Source organism: Vipera berus, assembly GCF_964194415.1.
Source record: "Vipera berus genome assembly, chromosome: 12".
Lineage (NCBI taxonomy): Eukaryota > Metazoa > Chordata > Lepidosauria > Squamata > Viperidae > Vipera > Vipera berus.
In genome coordinates this window covers 21,445,664-21,458,327 of record NC_138215.1, presented here as the reverse complement: position 1 = coordinate 21,458,327, position 12,664 = coordinate 21,445,664, and the positions used below count along the sequence as shown (strand labels likewise).

Genomic DNA, 12,664 nt, shown 5'->3' with positions numbered 1-12,664 from the left:
CGCCTCCGCCCGGCGCTGCGGCAGGCTGGCCGCTGAGGGACTACACGCCCCAGGGGGGAGCGCGGCCGAGGGCGGGCGGCCTCGCGCATCAACAAAGGGCGGGGCCCAGCCGTTACCCTGGCGACGCGGAGGGCAGCTCGCCGCAAAAGCCGCCGCCGGGCTAGATGGCCGCCGGGGGAGACGGGCCGCGGCGCGTCTCCGGGGCCAACCCGGTCTTCACGTGCCCGGCGGACACGCGGGCGTTGCTGACGGGCACGCGCTTCAGCGCGGCGGTACCGCTCCTCTACAAGACCACTGCGAGCCAGTACGGCGCCCTGCGGCCGACCTCGGCCACGGCGCCCTGCCGCTTCTGCCCGCTGGAGAGCGCCTTCACCGCCCGCCTGGCCGCCGCCGGGCCGCCGCAGCACAACGGGATCAACACGGGCGCCGACCGCTCGCCTGTGTAGCCGGCCACCCACTTCCCGCGCGCCCCGTCAGGGAGAAACTGGAGAGATGAAGGGAGCAGCGGCGACTTTATTGGGCACAGGAGCATCTCCCCCTCCCGGAGTGCCTTCCAGCCCTTTTGCTCTGCGAGCGAGGCTCCAGCCGAGGAGGACATCCAGTAGGAAAAAAACCCTAAACTTGCCGGGAGAATTTTTCTACTCATTGCCTTGAATTATGCGCCGAATCTTCTCCACATCCTGTTCTATATTTTTATCCGTAGGTTCAATCTTGAGAGCAGCGAGATAATCTTGAAGGCCTAGAGTAATCATTAGCACCCATAATTTGTCTCTGAAGCCACATGCCATGTCCTACAGATATGGTACAATTTATGTAACAGCATTAACAGCCTCCCACAAAATAGCTTTACACCCAGGGTAAGCCTAGATTCCTAGAAGATCGGGGTCCACAACACAACTCCTCAGACACCGAGTACCGGGGCTTCCCAGCCTCTTAATATAGGAAATCAGTAGACTATGTGAAGTTTAGTAAAATGCAAGTAATTTAATCTAAATACAAAACACCAACCCCATCTCCACAATTAGCATTTTATAAATGATTGCAAAATCATAAGCTAGAATCCCAAATCACATTTCACAAATAACAATGAAGAATGTGAATGTGCCAAGCTATATTGGTGGTGATGGTTTTTGAATTACTGTGATTAATATCTTTTGGCATACGCCCTATGGAACTTTTCTACATTGTTCTCTGGGAGACACACTAAACTAGAACAATACAACTGACAAGAAGAGCCTAAGAAGAGACAGGAGAAGAAAGGAACAGCCACATTTCTTTTGACACAGGATGGTAGAAATTATAAAAGACTGATGCAAGAAAGCTGTTGAACAAGTTCTTAATTAGCAGGCAACAGATTCACGCAGGACTGGACTTGGAAAGAATTTGGAGTTTGACAAAAACAGATGTTCTGAGCCTAAAAATAAGATTTTCCCCTCCTCAAATATCTTAGGTAAAAATTTTTAGTACAGTTGCTCATTTCTAGTGGTTTCAAGAAGCACTGCATTTAAACCTACATAATCCTTTCTTGTAAGGAGAAAATGACAGGAGTATAATGGAACATAAATAAAAGTAGAGGCATTTTGCCTTTCAAAGACACCTTCAGTACCTTACCTTCAGTATACAATTCCAGTTCACAGAATGCTGTGCCACGCCTCAGGTGAGCTTTCAATCTTGCCTGGGCATTGTTGGAAACAGGAGGGCTGAGCAAATCCAAGGCCTGGCAAAATAAAATGTACAGATGGACTGTGAGCTAACCCATCTTTGATTGTAACTCCATCATTTAGGTCCTTTCTATCAGTTCAAGAGCACAACTATATCCTCTTTAAAAGCAGCCTTGAGTGGAAGCTTCGTAAGTGGATACAAAAGGCACCCTCTAAATTTGAGTGGATTTTATCTCGGGTGGGAACCATGCCTTCCCTGCCATCTCTGATGGGGTGGACTGATGTGACCAGAGGAAGGGGATCCCCAGATAGCATGGTCCAATGCTACAAAGGGCTATAAAGGTCAAATACCTGAGAGGAATCCTCAATTGCTTTATGTAGATTTCTCAGCCTCAGGTGGCAAGCAGCTCGATTCAAATATAAGGTTGGTATCTTATTATTAATACGAATTGCCAAGTTGTAAGCATTGACAGCAGCCAGATAGTTACCAGTTTCAAACATTTTGCTAAAAAAAAAGATTCTTGTGAACGAAGGAATAACTCCTGCATTTCCAACAGGGTTTAAAACTTTGGCATCTTTACTAAAGGACCATTAACTGATTATGTCAACTGCCTACTTCTTTAGTAAAAGCTGAACATATATACAGGGCTTTGTGACTCAGCAAATGTATTTTTTTTACTTACTGACAGCATACTACGCACACTGCAGACTCCATAAGGTTTACAAGAAACTGAAACAGAAGTCTTAAAACCAAATAAACAATAACCTAACCATCTTATCTTGGTATGTATATATGACACACCCATTTCATTATAATTAATGAAAAGCCCAGTTACACGACGACTGCCTTGAAAACGCTGTTACAGAAGGGAGCACTCAGCAGCAGCCATTCTGGCTCAGTGTAAGGAAGAAGAATGCAGGAGAGAGAAGGTTGCATACTAATGAACATGAATATTCAAACCCAACAAACTGCCCTCTTTCCCCCCAACTCTAAGCCATAGCAGGTTTTGGAGACCACCTTTGGGAAGTCCGTTCCAAACTCACTTTCCCTTGTCTTTCAGCCACTCTGGGTTCTTCTCCTCCTCTTTTAAATCCTCGATCTCAGCAATGTCTGCATTTATTATCCTGCGAGCCTCTGCTTGTTTACACAGCCACTGCAAATAAAATGCACACACACACACACACACACACACACACACACACACATCAGCTCTATGCTCCTAGGTAAGCCATCAGAAAGGCATGGTTTCAAAATAAACCCTTCCTGCCTAGGATTCTACTCAGAGAGGCTCAAAAGATTCCGTGCAACTAGTAAAGCTTGTTGCTACTGACATCCTGCTCTTGCAGAGGCTGCCTCTTCTGTGATTTCTGTTAACAGAAAGAATTCCTGAACAGAAATGACAACATTTCTCTACAGTTGGTATATGTTGTATTTCCTCTAATTTATGACAAAGTTTGTAGTTAAAATGTTTGTTTTTGTGATCTACAATTAGAACAGTGAAGCACTGCATACATAGACATCATAAAATCTCTCTGTAACCGACCTCCCTTAAACATTGAGTTTACACTTATTGTATGCACTTTGGCATTTGAGATTTTTCCTTCAAGTACAACTTATGTGCTATCCCCATTTTCTAACATTTTGTTTCCAAGACATTGCTATTAAGGCGATGCCAGTCCTTCTAGGTAGGCCTAGAAGGGACCTTGGAGGTCTTCTAGTCCAACTCCCTGCTCAGGCAGGAAACCCTACACCATTTCAGACAAGTGGCTCTTCCAGTGTTGGAACATTCACAACTTCTGGAGGCAGGTTGTTTCACTGATTAATTGTTCTATCAGGAAATTTCTCCTTAGTTTCAGGTTGCTTCTCTCTTTGATTAGTTTCCATCCATTGCTTCTTATCCTACCTTCAGGTGCTTTGGAGAATAGCTTGACTCCCTCTTCTTTGTGGCAGCCCCTGAGATATTGGAAGGCTGCTATCATGTCATCCCTAGTCCTTCTCTTTATTAAACTAGACACACCCAATTCCAGCAACTGTTCATTATATGTTTTAGCCTCCAGTCCCCTAATCATCTTTGTTGCTCTTCTCTGTACTCTTTCTAAAGTCTCAACATCTTTTTTACATCGTGGTGACCAAAATTGGATGCAGTATTCCAAGTATGGCCTTACCAAGGCATTGTAAGGTGGTATTAACACTTCAGGTGATCTTGATTCTATCCCTCTGTTAATGCAGCCCAGCACTGTGTTGCTTTTTTGGCAGCTGCAGCACACTGCTGGCTCATATTTAAGTGGTCGTCCACTAAGACTCTAAGATGCCTCTCACCGTTACTACTATTGAGCAAGGTACCCGGCCTATACTATACCTGTGCATTTGGTTTTTCTTGCCTAAATGTAGAACCTTTTTTCCCACCATTGAATTTCATTTTGTTAGCGCCCAGTGTTCCGGTCTGTCCAGATCCTCCTGTATCTTAAGCTTATCTTCTGGAGTGTTGGCTATTCCTGCCAGCATTCTGTATGTTTGTCTGGAATTGTTCCTATATGGTGTCTCCAAGGCTCTGTGGATCTCTACAGGTAATGCAGTGGGATTGAATATGCATTCCTGGTCCTACCTCTTCTTTGCCAAAGTATTTAATAAGACCATCCCCTTTCCTTGGGCCTACGGCTTCAAGCCATGCATCATGAAACATTGGGGAGCATTTATTCCAGATCTGCAGGAAAAAGGAAGGAGAATATTGACTGGGAAAATCATACTCTTCACAAGCCACTATAGTTCCTCACTGTTTTATGAGGCATGGCTCAAGACAAGTTGCTGGTGCCTTTCCCACAGAAGGACATTGAATATTTTTTCAACCTTGGTGCTGAAAAAGTAGTAGAGGAAGCAAGCCCCCTCTCTTCTCTAATAACTTGTTGCAACTCCTCTGAATGCCAGCCCTCCGTGGTACAAAGCAGCCAAGCCCCCTACCTCTTCCTCCTCTGGGATCCGTGATTCTCTAAGGGCTGTTGGAAAGACACGAGGTGTAAAATGTATCATAATGCTACCGAGAGGGCGTGGAGAAGGAACAGAATCTTCCTTTATCTTTTCTGAAAACATATTTCCATAATTTCTACCTGTAATAGTCAAACACAAAAGCTGTTTAATGCTATATTCCTGTTCATAGTTAACAGTAGCATTAAGGAAGAAAAAGGAGCCTAGCCACAGATATGTCTCTTGTTTCTGATGCTTATAAGGCAGATGTCTGCAGATATAGAAGGGTAGATGGAGGAAAAACAGAAAAAAGAATACAGAGCTGATGGTGTACACTTGTATCATGCCAGCCTTCGAGCCAGATCTGAATGGGATTATATTTCATTGATATAGGCTTCAGAAACAGAATCTCCCAGCCGGGTTCTCCCCATTCTCCCTCTTAACTGTATAGTGAGTTAGGGAGAAGACAGACTGAGATTCTTTGCCAAACTTTTACTATTGCTGGGGCTTAACACCCTCAGTCTGTTTCCCCCAAAGTCATATCACTGCAGACCATGAAGCAGAGTTCAGAGGCTGAATGCCTGCAAGTGCCTTTATCTCTAACCCTTTCCTCGGGCTGACAAAATAAGGCACTACGATAATTGTTCAGCATTGTTTGAAAAATGGTTTTGAATAGTATGTGTTTTTTTGAAAGGGTTATGGTTAGTTCACATTATATGTTGTGAATCTGTACAATGAAATTCAACATGGGAGGCTTTTAATATTTTTAAAAATATTTTAAATAAACACAAACAGCCACAGCAAAGCATAAAGACTCCAGTGTCCCATGAAAGAAAGTGCAATGTCCATATGGTAACATAATGAGAACATTAATACCTTTAGTTAATGCTCCTGATGTGGACACTCCCTTTCCAGCAAAAGATTCCAAGTTCTGGCATTCTTTTATTTCTCTGGGGACTTCGGTATTTCTATCTGGCAACTGGAACTTAGTACATACTTTCTTTTGCATCTCATTCTGCCTTTTCCACACCTCAATCTCCTCAGTGGCTTTTTTCCGTTCTTGTTCTTTTAGCTCTTCTATTCTTTTTCTTTCTGCTTCTTCTAGCTGTTTGAATTATAGGACATTCATTCTGGAATTATTTTTCAGTTAAGGAGCAAGCTTCCTCCTTATTTATTTCTTATCAGGCAGATAATTAAGATTCCTACTTTCAGAGACACTATTTTCAGGCCACAGGGAAGTTAAACTTAAGGCATAATTTAGTAGCCTGCCCCATAAAAATGAAAGGCATCTGTATCTCTTCTCTACAGTATCATCAGAGCATAATATATACAGAAATGCATCTGAAGTGATTTCCCACAGCAAATGGTAATGAACAGCTAAACTAGTTTTAATTATAATTCTTCATTCACCTACAGACAGTATAATACCTCCTCATTTCCACAAGCCTTTCAGTATTAGCCTTTTATGTATTAATTTTAATAGGCTTACGGGTTGCTCCAATCACAAATGACTCTGAGTTGCATATACATATACAGACATTGCTAGCACTTGGAAGAGTGAAGTAGGTGGAGACTGGATGTTCATCAGAATTGGTAACCCATCCAATGGGTGATAGGAAAAGCAAGAGTTCCACTCCAATGGAAAAGAGGTGAGCGAGAAGGAAAAAAAGAACGGAGGACCCAGGTTTAGTGGAGAGAAACTTTGAGGCTGAGACCTATGAATAGAAGCAGGGAAACAAGTGTAATAGGACAAGGGGAATTGGAATTCAATTGTTGCAGAAAGAATAGAGGGCCAGTTGATCCAAACTTAAGAACAGTTGCAATAAGAAAAAACCAAAAGATGTGCCAGGGAATGAAGCTGCCATGGTTTGAGAAAGAAAAAGAATCAATGCGGGTTCAGACAAGACAATACAAGGCCAACAAGATGTATAGCTTAGACATAACAACGTGGTAAAGCGCTGGACGAAGGTTATCTCTACCTGTAATTAAGGTACCCTTATTTGAGGAATAGTACTTCTGAAGAGATGGCTCCGTGGCCCATAAAGTAGAAAGGCCAGAGATATATTATAATTGGGGGGAGGGGAGAAAAGGAAGGAGGAAAGAGACAGACCATCAAGAGGCTGATGCTCAGAATTCTAAGGCTGAAAGGCAAACCAGGCGGACTTTGACAACAACCATTAGCGGTGCTTTATCTCCTTGGAGGAGGGCCGTTTACCTTGACGGTGGCATCCAGAGCAAGTCTGCTGCGTTCCCGTTTCTCTGCAGACTTCGCCGCTGCTTTCGCTCGGGCCTCCTCTTGAGCTTGGCGGACGGCCTCCTCGCGAATTTCCCGCATCTTTGCTTCGTTCCCTGAAAAAGCCATTCCGGCTGGAAAGGTCCAGGGCAGGAGAGAGAAAGCGGCCTCACGGGCTGCAGGGCAGGATATGGGCGGCACCCCCACCCGCAGCGGAGGCCCCCCGGCCCAACCCGGTCCTCACCGTCCTCCGCCCGCAGGGACGCCCACGGGGCCGCTTCCTTCTTGAGCAGGGTGAAGATGACGCAGCCATCCCGGATCTCGGCGCGGCTGCGCTCGGCGTCGATGGGGGCGAAGAGCGCGGCTTCGAAGAGCAGCGGCGGCGCGCTCACCTGCGGGAGGCGGGCAGCAGCGGGTTACCTGGCGTCCTCCGCCGCCGCCGCCGGGCAGCGCCCCCCGCGCCGCCCCCCGCACCCACCTTGAGGTAGCGGTCGGTGCAGAAGACGCCGTGGCGGCGGGCGGCCCTCAGCGGCACGGTCAGGCGCACGGCCTCGGCCGTCTGCTCCCAGCTGAAGTCGCGCACCCAGACGGGCATGGCAGCCGTTGCCAGGACGCTGGGCAGGAGGGCTGCCGGGAACGCCGTCCCTCCCGCAGACTTCCGCCGGAAGTCGCTCCAGCCGCCTGCGCCTGCGCGGGCCCTCCGCCGTCAGTGGTCCGTCCGCGGCCCGAGCGTCCCGGGCCGGTGCTCGTTCGCCGTCGCTGAAGGGAAACGGACGGTGTTGCGGCACCCGTTTCCCAGAAGAGGACAATCAGAGCGGACACAAATTCCACGAACGACAAAATACATCAAAAACCGGTTTAATCATTGGCGTGAGTTTCGCTCAGCTCGCCATCCATCAACACAGAAACTGAAACGTCATTCTTATACTTCATAGAGTAGCTCACACAGGCGCCATGATATGAAATCATTTGTATTACATAGTAATTTCATTTCGTACTAAGGGAACAATAACGGACAAAGTCTGGGAGCTCGATTCCAATTTGAATTACATACATCAACTTTGCCACGCATTACAGTCCTATTGCATGTGTTATTTCAGACATGCTCTTTATTTTAAAAGTTGCTGCAAAAATAAATGTCACCAATGTGGAACACATTTGAGATTGTATAAAAATTACTCAACTGATATCCCCCAAACAGGTATAGGTAAGCATACATAAGAAAAGACAAGTTTTAATATGAAACTAAATCACATTCAACCGAAAAGACACATTGCCGAGTATGTATGTTACACATTACTAGCAAGCAAGGCTCTATTTATATATAACAAGGTACACATATTTAAGCATGGATAGCAAAATTCCTATTAAAAATAAAAACGTAAGTCACTGATTTTATTTTTAAAAAATATCTCAGAACTAAAGTCCCACATTAAGGGTATTTAAACATCCCCACAATTTGTACACGTGAAGTGTTATTCCACACATAATTAGGGCACAGATAGATGGGGAAAAGGGAAGGGTTCACAAGTTGTGTACTTTCCTCTCAACTTGAGTGGCTTCTGTGTGTGTGTGTGGGGGGGGGGAAGAGCACAGGGCCAGATCTGTAGAATGAGCAGCAGCAGCAAAACCCCTGCCTGCTCTGAAACTCTACTTTGGACCAGCTAATAGATGGCCAGGTGTTTTAAAGCCACACAGACACCTGAACCAGGAATGGGGGAGAACTAGTCACAACAGAGGGTGTTTGTCCCTTCCCCAAATTCCAGGAGCATGGAAGCTACAATCACAACAGATCTCTTGAGATACCTACTAGATTTCTAAGTTGACTTCCATCATTTACTTCTGCCTTAAGTTACCCAAATTATTATTTTTGCTCCAATTCTTTCCAGCCCAGAGATACAGATCCATTCTGATTTATCTCCAAGACAAACTAAAGAAAAACAAATATTTAGTGTAGTGTTCATTTGTTCATTCATTTTTATTGTTGATCTTCAGTCATAAAGGCATCTTGCCATTTGCTAAATGGAGATATTAGAATTCCCAGATTGTATGATCAGAACCAAATTTTGGATTCATCTGCACAGCTGTATTGCTGTGGTAGTTGCTACCTGGGAAACTTCCCCACTGCCTGGGATGACTAACCAGATTCCCTCAAGGAGGGAAACAGTATGAATCATGTTCCCATCCAACTTAAGTACAAAGGAATTGGGACAGTGTGTCAGGTTTCCACCAACTTTTCCTTAGGCAAGCAGCCGAGAATCCAAGTCCCCTCCAAATGCTCAAGATGGTTTCCCAAAAATGGCCACTGGACTGATGCAGCCCATCTCCCGCAGATGTGGCCGTTTGGTTAATGCTATTCCTCTCAAGATTGAGGGCAAGAGAAGAAGGGGACGACAGAGAATGAGGTGGCTGGATGGAGTCACTGAAGCAGTAGGCGTGAGCTTAAATGGACTCCAGAAGACGGTAGAGGACAGGAAGGCCTGGAGGAACGTTGTCCATGGGGTCACGATGGGTCGGACACGACTTCGCAGCTAACAACAACATTCCTCTAAAGATGCTTCTGTGGGGTCGCCTCTTCTAATTTTAATCTCCAGGATAAAACTCTGCAATCACGCTGGTACCCCCTCCCCCATGGCTGATAGCCATGGTGACTCACACTCTATTATTACCTGCCAGGATGTGTGTGTGTGTGTGAGAGAGAGAGAGACAGAGATGAGAGAGAAAGAGAAAGGCCCTGTACATAATGCCAATGTGATCAGAAATAAGCATTATAAAAATAGCAGTAGAATTCAAAAAGACTAGCCGGGTTACCCTCATTAATTCCAGCTCACATACAAATCATTTCCCAGGGATCTCGTAGAACTGCTTTGCTTTTTTTCCAACTGGAGAAAGTGCAGAAACAGAGTAAGACAGTGACAGGTACTGAAAATATATTGTGACATTATGGTTCCTCCACTACATTCCATCTGCAGACTGAAGAGTAGTTTTAGAAAAGCAGTCCTTTTGTAGGTCTAAACCTCACTGTCAGGAAGAAAGCACCTCAAGTTCTTCTGATGAAAACTTAATGCACTTGGGCAGATAACAAAATGTGTGGAAAGATGGAGTTTCATAAACCGGGGGGGGGGGGGGATTTGTTCAGACATCGGTGTTCACGGCCGGTGGTCCCACCATCTCCCTGGTGCGCATCAGTTGAACGTCCTTGTCTGCCATGCAAGTATCGCAGCCCCAGACTGCCGAAGCCTCTGCGGTCAGCAGGCCATAGGCCGACTCCGTCATGCCTGTACAGATCCGATGGAACCATTTCTGACAGGAGGCTTCACAGAGGATGGCGTCCTGATCATCATTCACCTCATGGGTACAAATGCCACATGGGTAAACTGGCTCAGAGAGCAGGTGGTCGTGTTGGGGGGGATGCAGCGGGATTTTGCTGCCCCCGCTGCTCCCCCCACCTTTCTCTAAACTGCTTCCCTCAGGACCTCCATGGGGCAGGCGGGGTTTAGCGTGGGTCCCATTCGCATGGGCACTGTTCAGATTTTCCATGTGCTTCGGCAGGACTCCCTCCGGGGTGCCTGCTGGGACACGCTGGTGCCCGCTGGCCTTTACATCTGTGCTTCCTGAGCTCAGCAGACCCTCTGCTCCCAGCGAGGTGGGGTGGTACTGCTGGGGCAGAGACTGATGCTTGCTGACCCCCAGTTTCGGGAAAGCTTTTGCCTGACTGTAGCTGTTCAGCCCGGGAGCATAAGAGTGATTGGGCTCTGTCAGGGAGCTGCCAAAGGCAGGGTTGGGGCCCGGCCTCAAATGCCCGGTGGACGGAGGCATGGGGCCGGCGTTCTGCGAGGGTATGTGGCCAAAGTTTTCACGTGGGTTGGGCCGGAAGGACAGGCCGGGCCCGGGTAGGGCTTGGCTGGTGCTGTAGGAGGGCTGGTGGCCGAAGCCCGCTGCATTCTCGGGCGACCTGAAGGTCACGGCTGGAGCCCTGCAGAAGGCCGCTCCCACTGGGCTCTGGCCAAAGGGGGTTGGCCGGTGGCGGAGGGGGAAGGCAGGTGCCCCGTACGGGGACGCCAGTCGGGGCAGCAGATGAGGCGGCATCCTAAAGGCGTTGTAGCCCCCGAAGCCGGGATATGCGGGGCCAGCGAAGTAGGGGCCACTCACGGGCTTGTAGGCTGCGGCGGCGGCGTAGCTATCGTCGAAGGGGTTGGCAGCGATCAAGTGCTCGGCGCTCGGGTTGGGCGGCGGGGCGTACTCGGAGGGAGGCGCAGGGAAGGGGGCGCCCTGCGGGGTGCGAGAGCAGACCCCTGAGTCCCGCAGAAGGGCTCCCAGCCCCGCAGCGTCTCCCAGTACCCGCCTCCCGCCCCCCCAGCGCCGGCCCGGCCCGGCGGGAAAGCGGGCCGCCGCCCCGGCTTACCTGCGCGCCGCCCTTGCGCTTCTTCTTGTCGGGGCTGCCCAGCTGCAGCCCGGCGCCCGCCAAGCCCTCCACGCCGCCGTCCACCCCTGCAAGAGCCGAGCGCAAGCTCCGTATCGCCGCTCCGGGAGTGCCCCTTCCCCCCGGCCCCGCTCCCCGGCCCGGCCGCCGCACCCACCTCGGGGCCTCTTGAGAGCCGCGCCAGGCTCCTTCTCGTGTTCCGTGGACATCGCCGGCGCAGCATGGCGGCCCGCCCCGCCGGGCAGGCGCAGCACCCAGGCAGCCGCCGACCCGGCGACCGCGATGCGCAGCTCAGCCCCTCCGCCGGCGGGCCCCGCCAGGAGCCGCTGCTCGGCCGGCCGGGCCGCTCGCGGGTTGGAGCCTCGGGGGCGTCCCGGGAGGAGGGCGCTGCACCTCCCGAGCTCCCCACCCAAGGACGCGCTCCGTTGCCCGAGGACTCCGAGAGCCCCTGCCCGCCCGCTGCTTTGGAAGGCTGCCTACGAGCGAGGCACTTCCCGGCAGTGGGCCGGAATTGGGGGTCGGTGGCGTCCCGGCGCGTGCCCCCCCCCGCCTTCCCGCGATGCGCAGGTTCTGTCCTTGTTGCTCGTTTCCCGCGCCCTCCCGCTCCTCGGGGCCCCGCCGCGAAGAGTTGGGGAAAGAATGGAACCCTCAAAGGGAAACAGGCCACCAATTACTAGAGGAAACTTTTATTTCAACTGTGCAATACATTTGTATAAGACAGCAGTTTCATAAACATTTTGGCATTTAAATTTCTACTCATTTTTGGCATGACGTTTGTGCTAGCATCAGGACAAGCCTGGGAACGGTGAGGGGAAAGAGGAAGGACACAGTTAAACATTCACTACGCTATCAAAAGGGGTGGGTTTCCTTTTTTAAAAAAGCACATTATAAGCAAAATGTTTAAAAAAGACATTAAAAGGTACATTCATTATCAGACCATCGCCAACTGTCCTCACGCAACGGAGTTCACAGAGCTGATCCCCTGAGTCAAATATAAAATTAATACAATTCAGCTCGTTTCCCCCATTGGCCGGCCAGCCGTTGACGGCCCTTCAAGAAAACAGCAGGAGTGGCAGGAGCCAGAACACCCTCGGCCAAAAAGCCTCACCGGACTCCCACACTGGCAATTCATTCACATCCTCAAGAATCTAGGGAAGTGTTTTAAACAACCATTTAGCAAAGTGCCAGGCTTGATGCAGCAGGTGGTGTGTGTGTGCAGCGATAAGATTGAGATGGCTTTCATCTGGGGGAGGGGGGGGTCATTCCCACCTGGGGAGGGTGGAAGTTCCATGTGCCAAGTTGCCCAAAAGAAGTCAGGAGTCGGCAAAGAACACCCCAGTAATGAGGTTCACACTTGCTCCAATGCGCAACTGGAACCTGGATGT

At 49.0% G+C, this 12,664-nt stretch overlaps 3 protein-coding genes across 4 annotated transcripts; 1 reads left to right on the top strand and 2 right to left on the bottom strand.

The window, feature by feature from the left end:
- Window positions 1-36: 36 nt before the first annotated feature.
- PIERCE2 (piercer of microtubule wall 2) lies at window positions 37-446 on the top strand (the record flags this gene model as incomplete). Its single annotated transcript, XM_081337151.1, has 1 exon — window positions 37-446. The coding sequence occupies exon 1, from the start codon at window positions 165-167 to the stop codon at window positions 444-446; it is 282 nt and encodes a 93-aa protein (XP_081193277.1). The 5' UTR covers window positions 37-164.
- A 47-nt stretch (window positions 447-493) lies between these two features.
- DNAAF4 (dynein axonemal assembly factor 4) lies at window positions 494-7,495 on the bottom strand. Of its 2 annotated transcripts, none has more exons than XM_081337145.1 (9): window positions 7,335-7,495; window positions 7,101-7,248; window positions 6,839-6,990; window positions 5,500-5,728; window positions 4,621-4,766; window positions 2,706-2,815; window positions 2,013-2,166; window positions 1,612-1,717; window positions 494-739 (listed from the first exon to the last, which is right to left on the bottom strand). In XM_081337145.1, exons 1-9 carry the CDS (start codon window positions 7,449-7,451, stop codon window positions 639-641), a joined length of 1,263 nt encoding a protein of 420 aa, XP_081193271.1. In that variant the 5' UTR covers window positions 7,452-7,495; the 3' UTR covers window positions 494-638. The 2 variants fall into 2 exon arrangements, with proteins under 2 accessions (XP_081193271.1, XP_081193272.1); XM_081337146.1 differs by having other exon boundaries at window positions 6,839-6,972.
- Window positions 7,496-9,991: 2,496 nt separating this feature from the next.
- Window positions 9,992-11,618, bottom strand: PYGO1 (pygopus family PHD finger 1; the record flags this gene model as incomplete). Its single annotated transcript, XM_081337036.1, has 3 exons — window positions 11,437-11,618; window positions 11,262-11,347; window positions 9,992-11,128 (listed from the first exon to the last, which is right to left on the bottom strand). The coding sequence occupies exons 1-3, from the start codon at window positions 11,486-11,488 to the stop codon at window positions 9,992-9,994; spliced, it is 1,275 nt and encodes a 424-aa protein (XP_081193162.1). The 5' UTR covers window positions 11,489-11,618.
- Window positions 11,619-12,664: the final 1,046 nt, after the last annotated feature.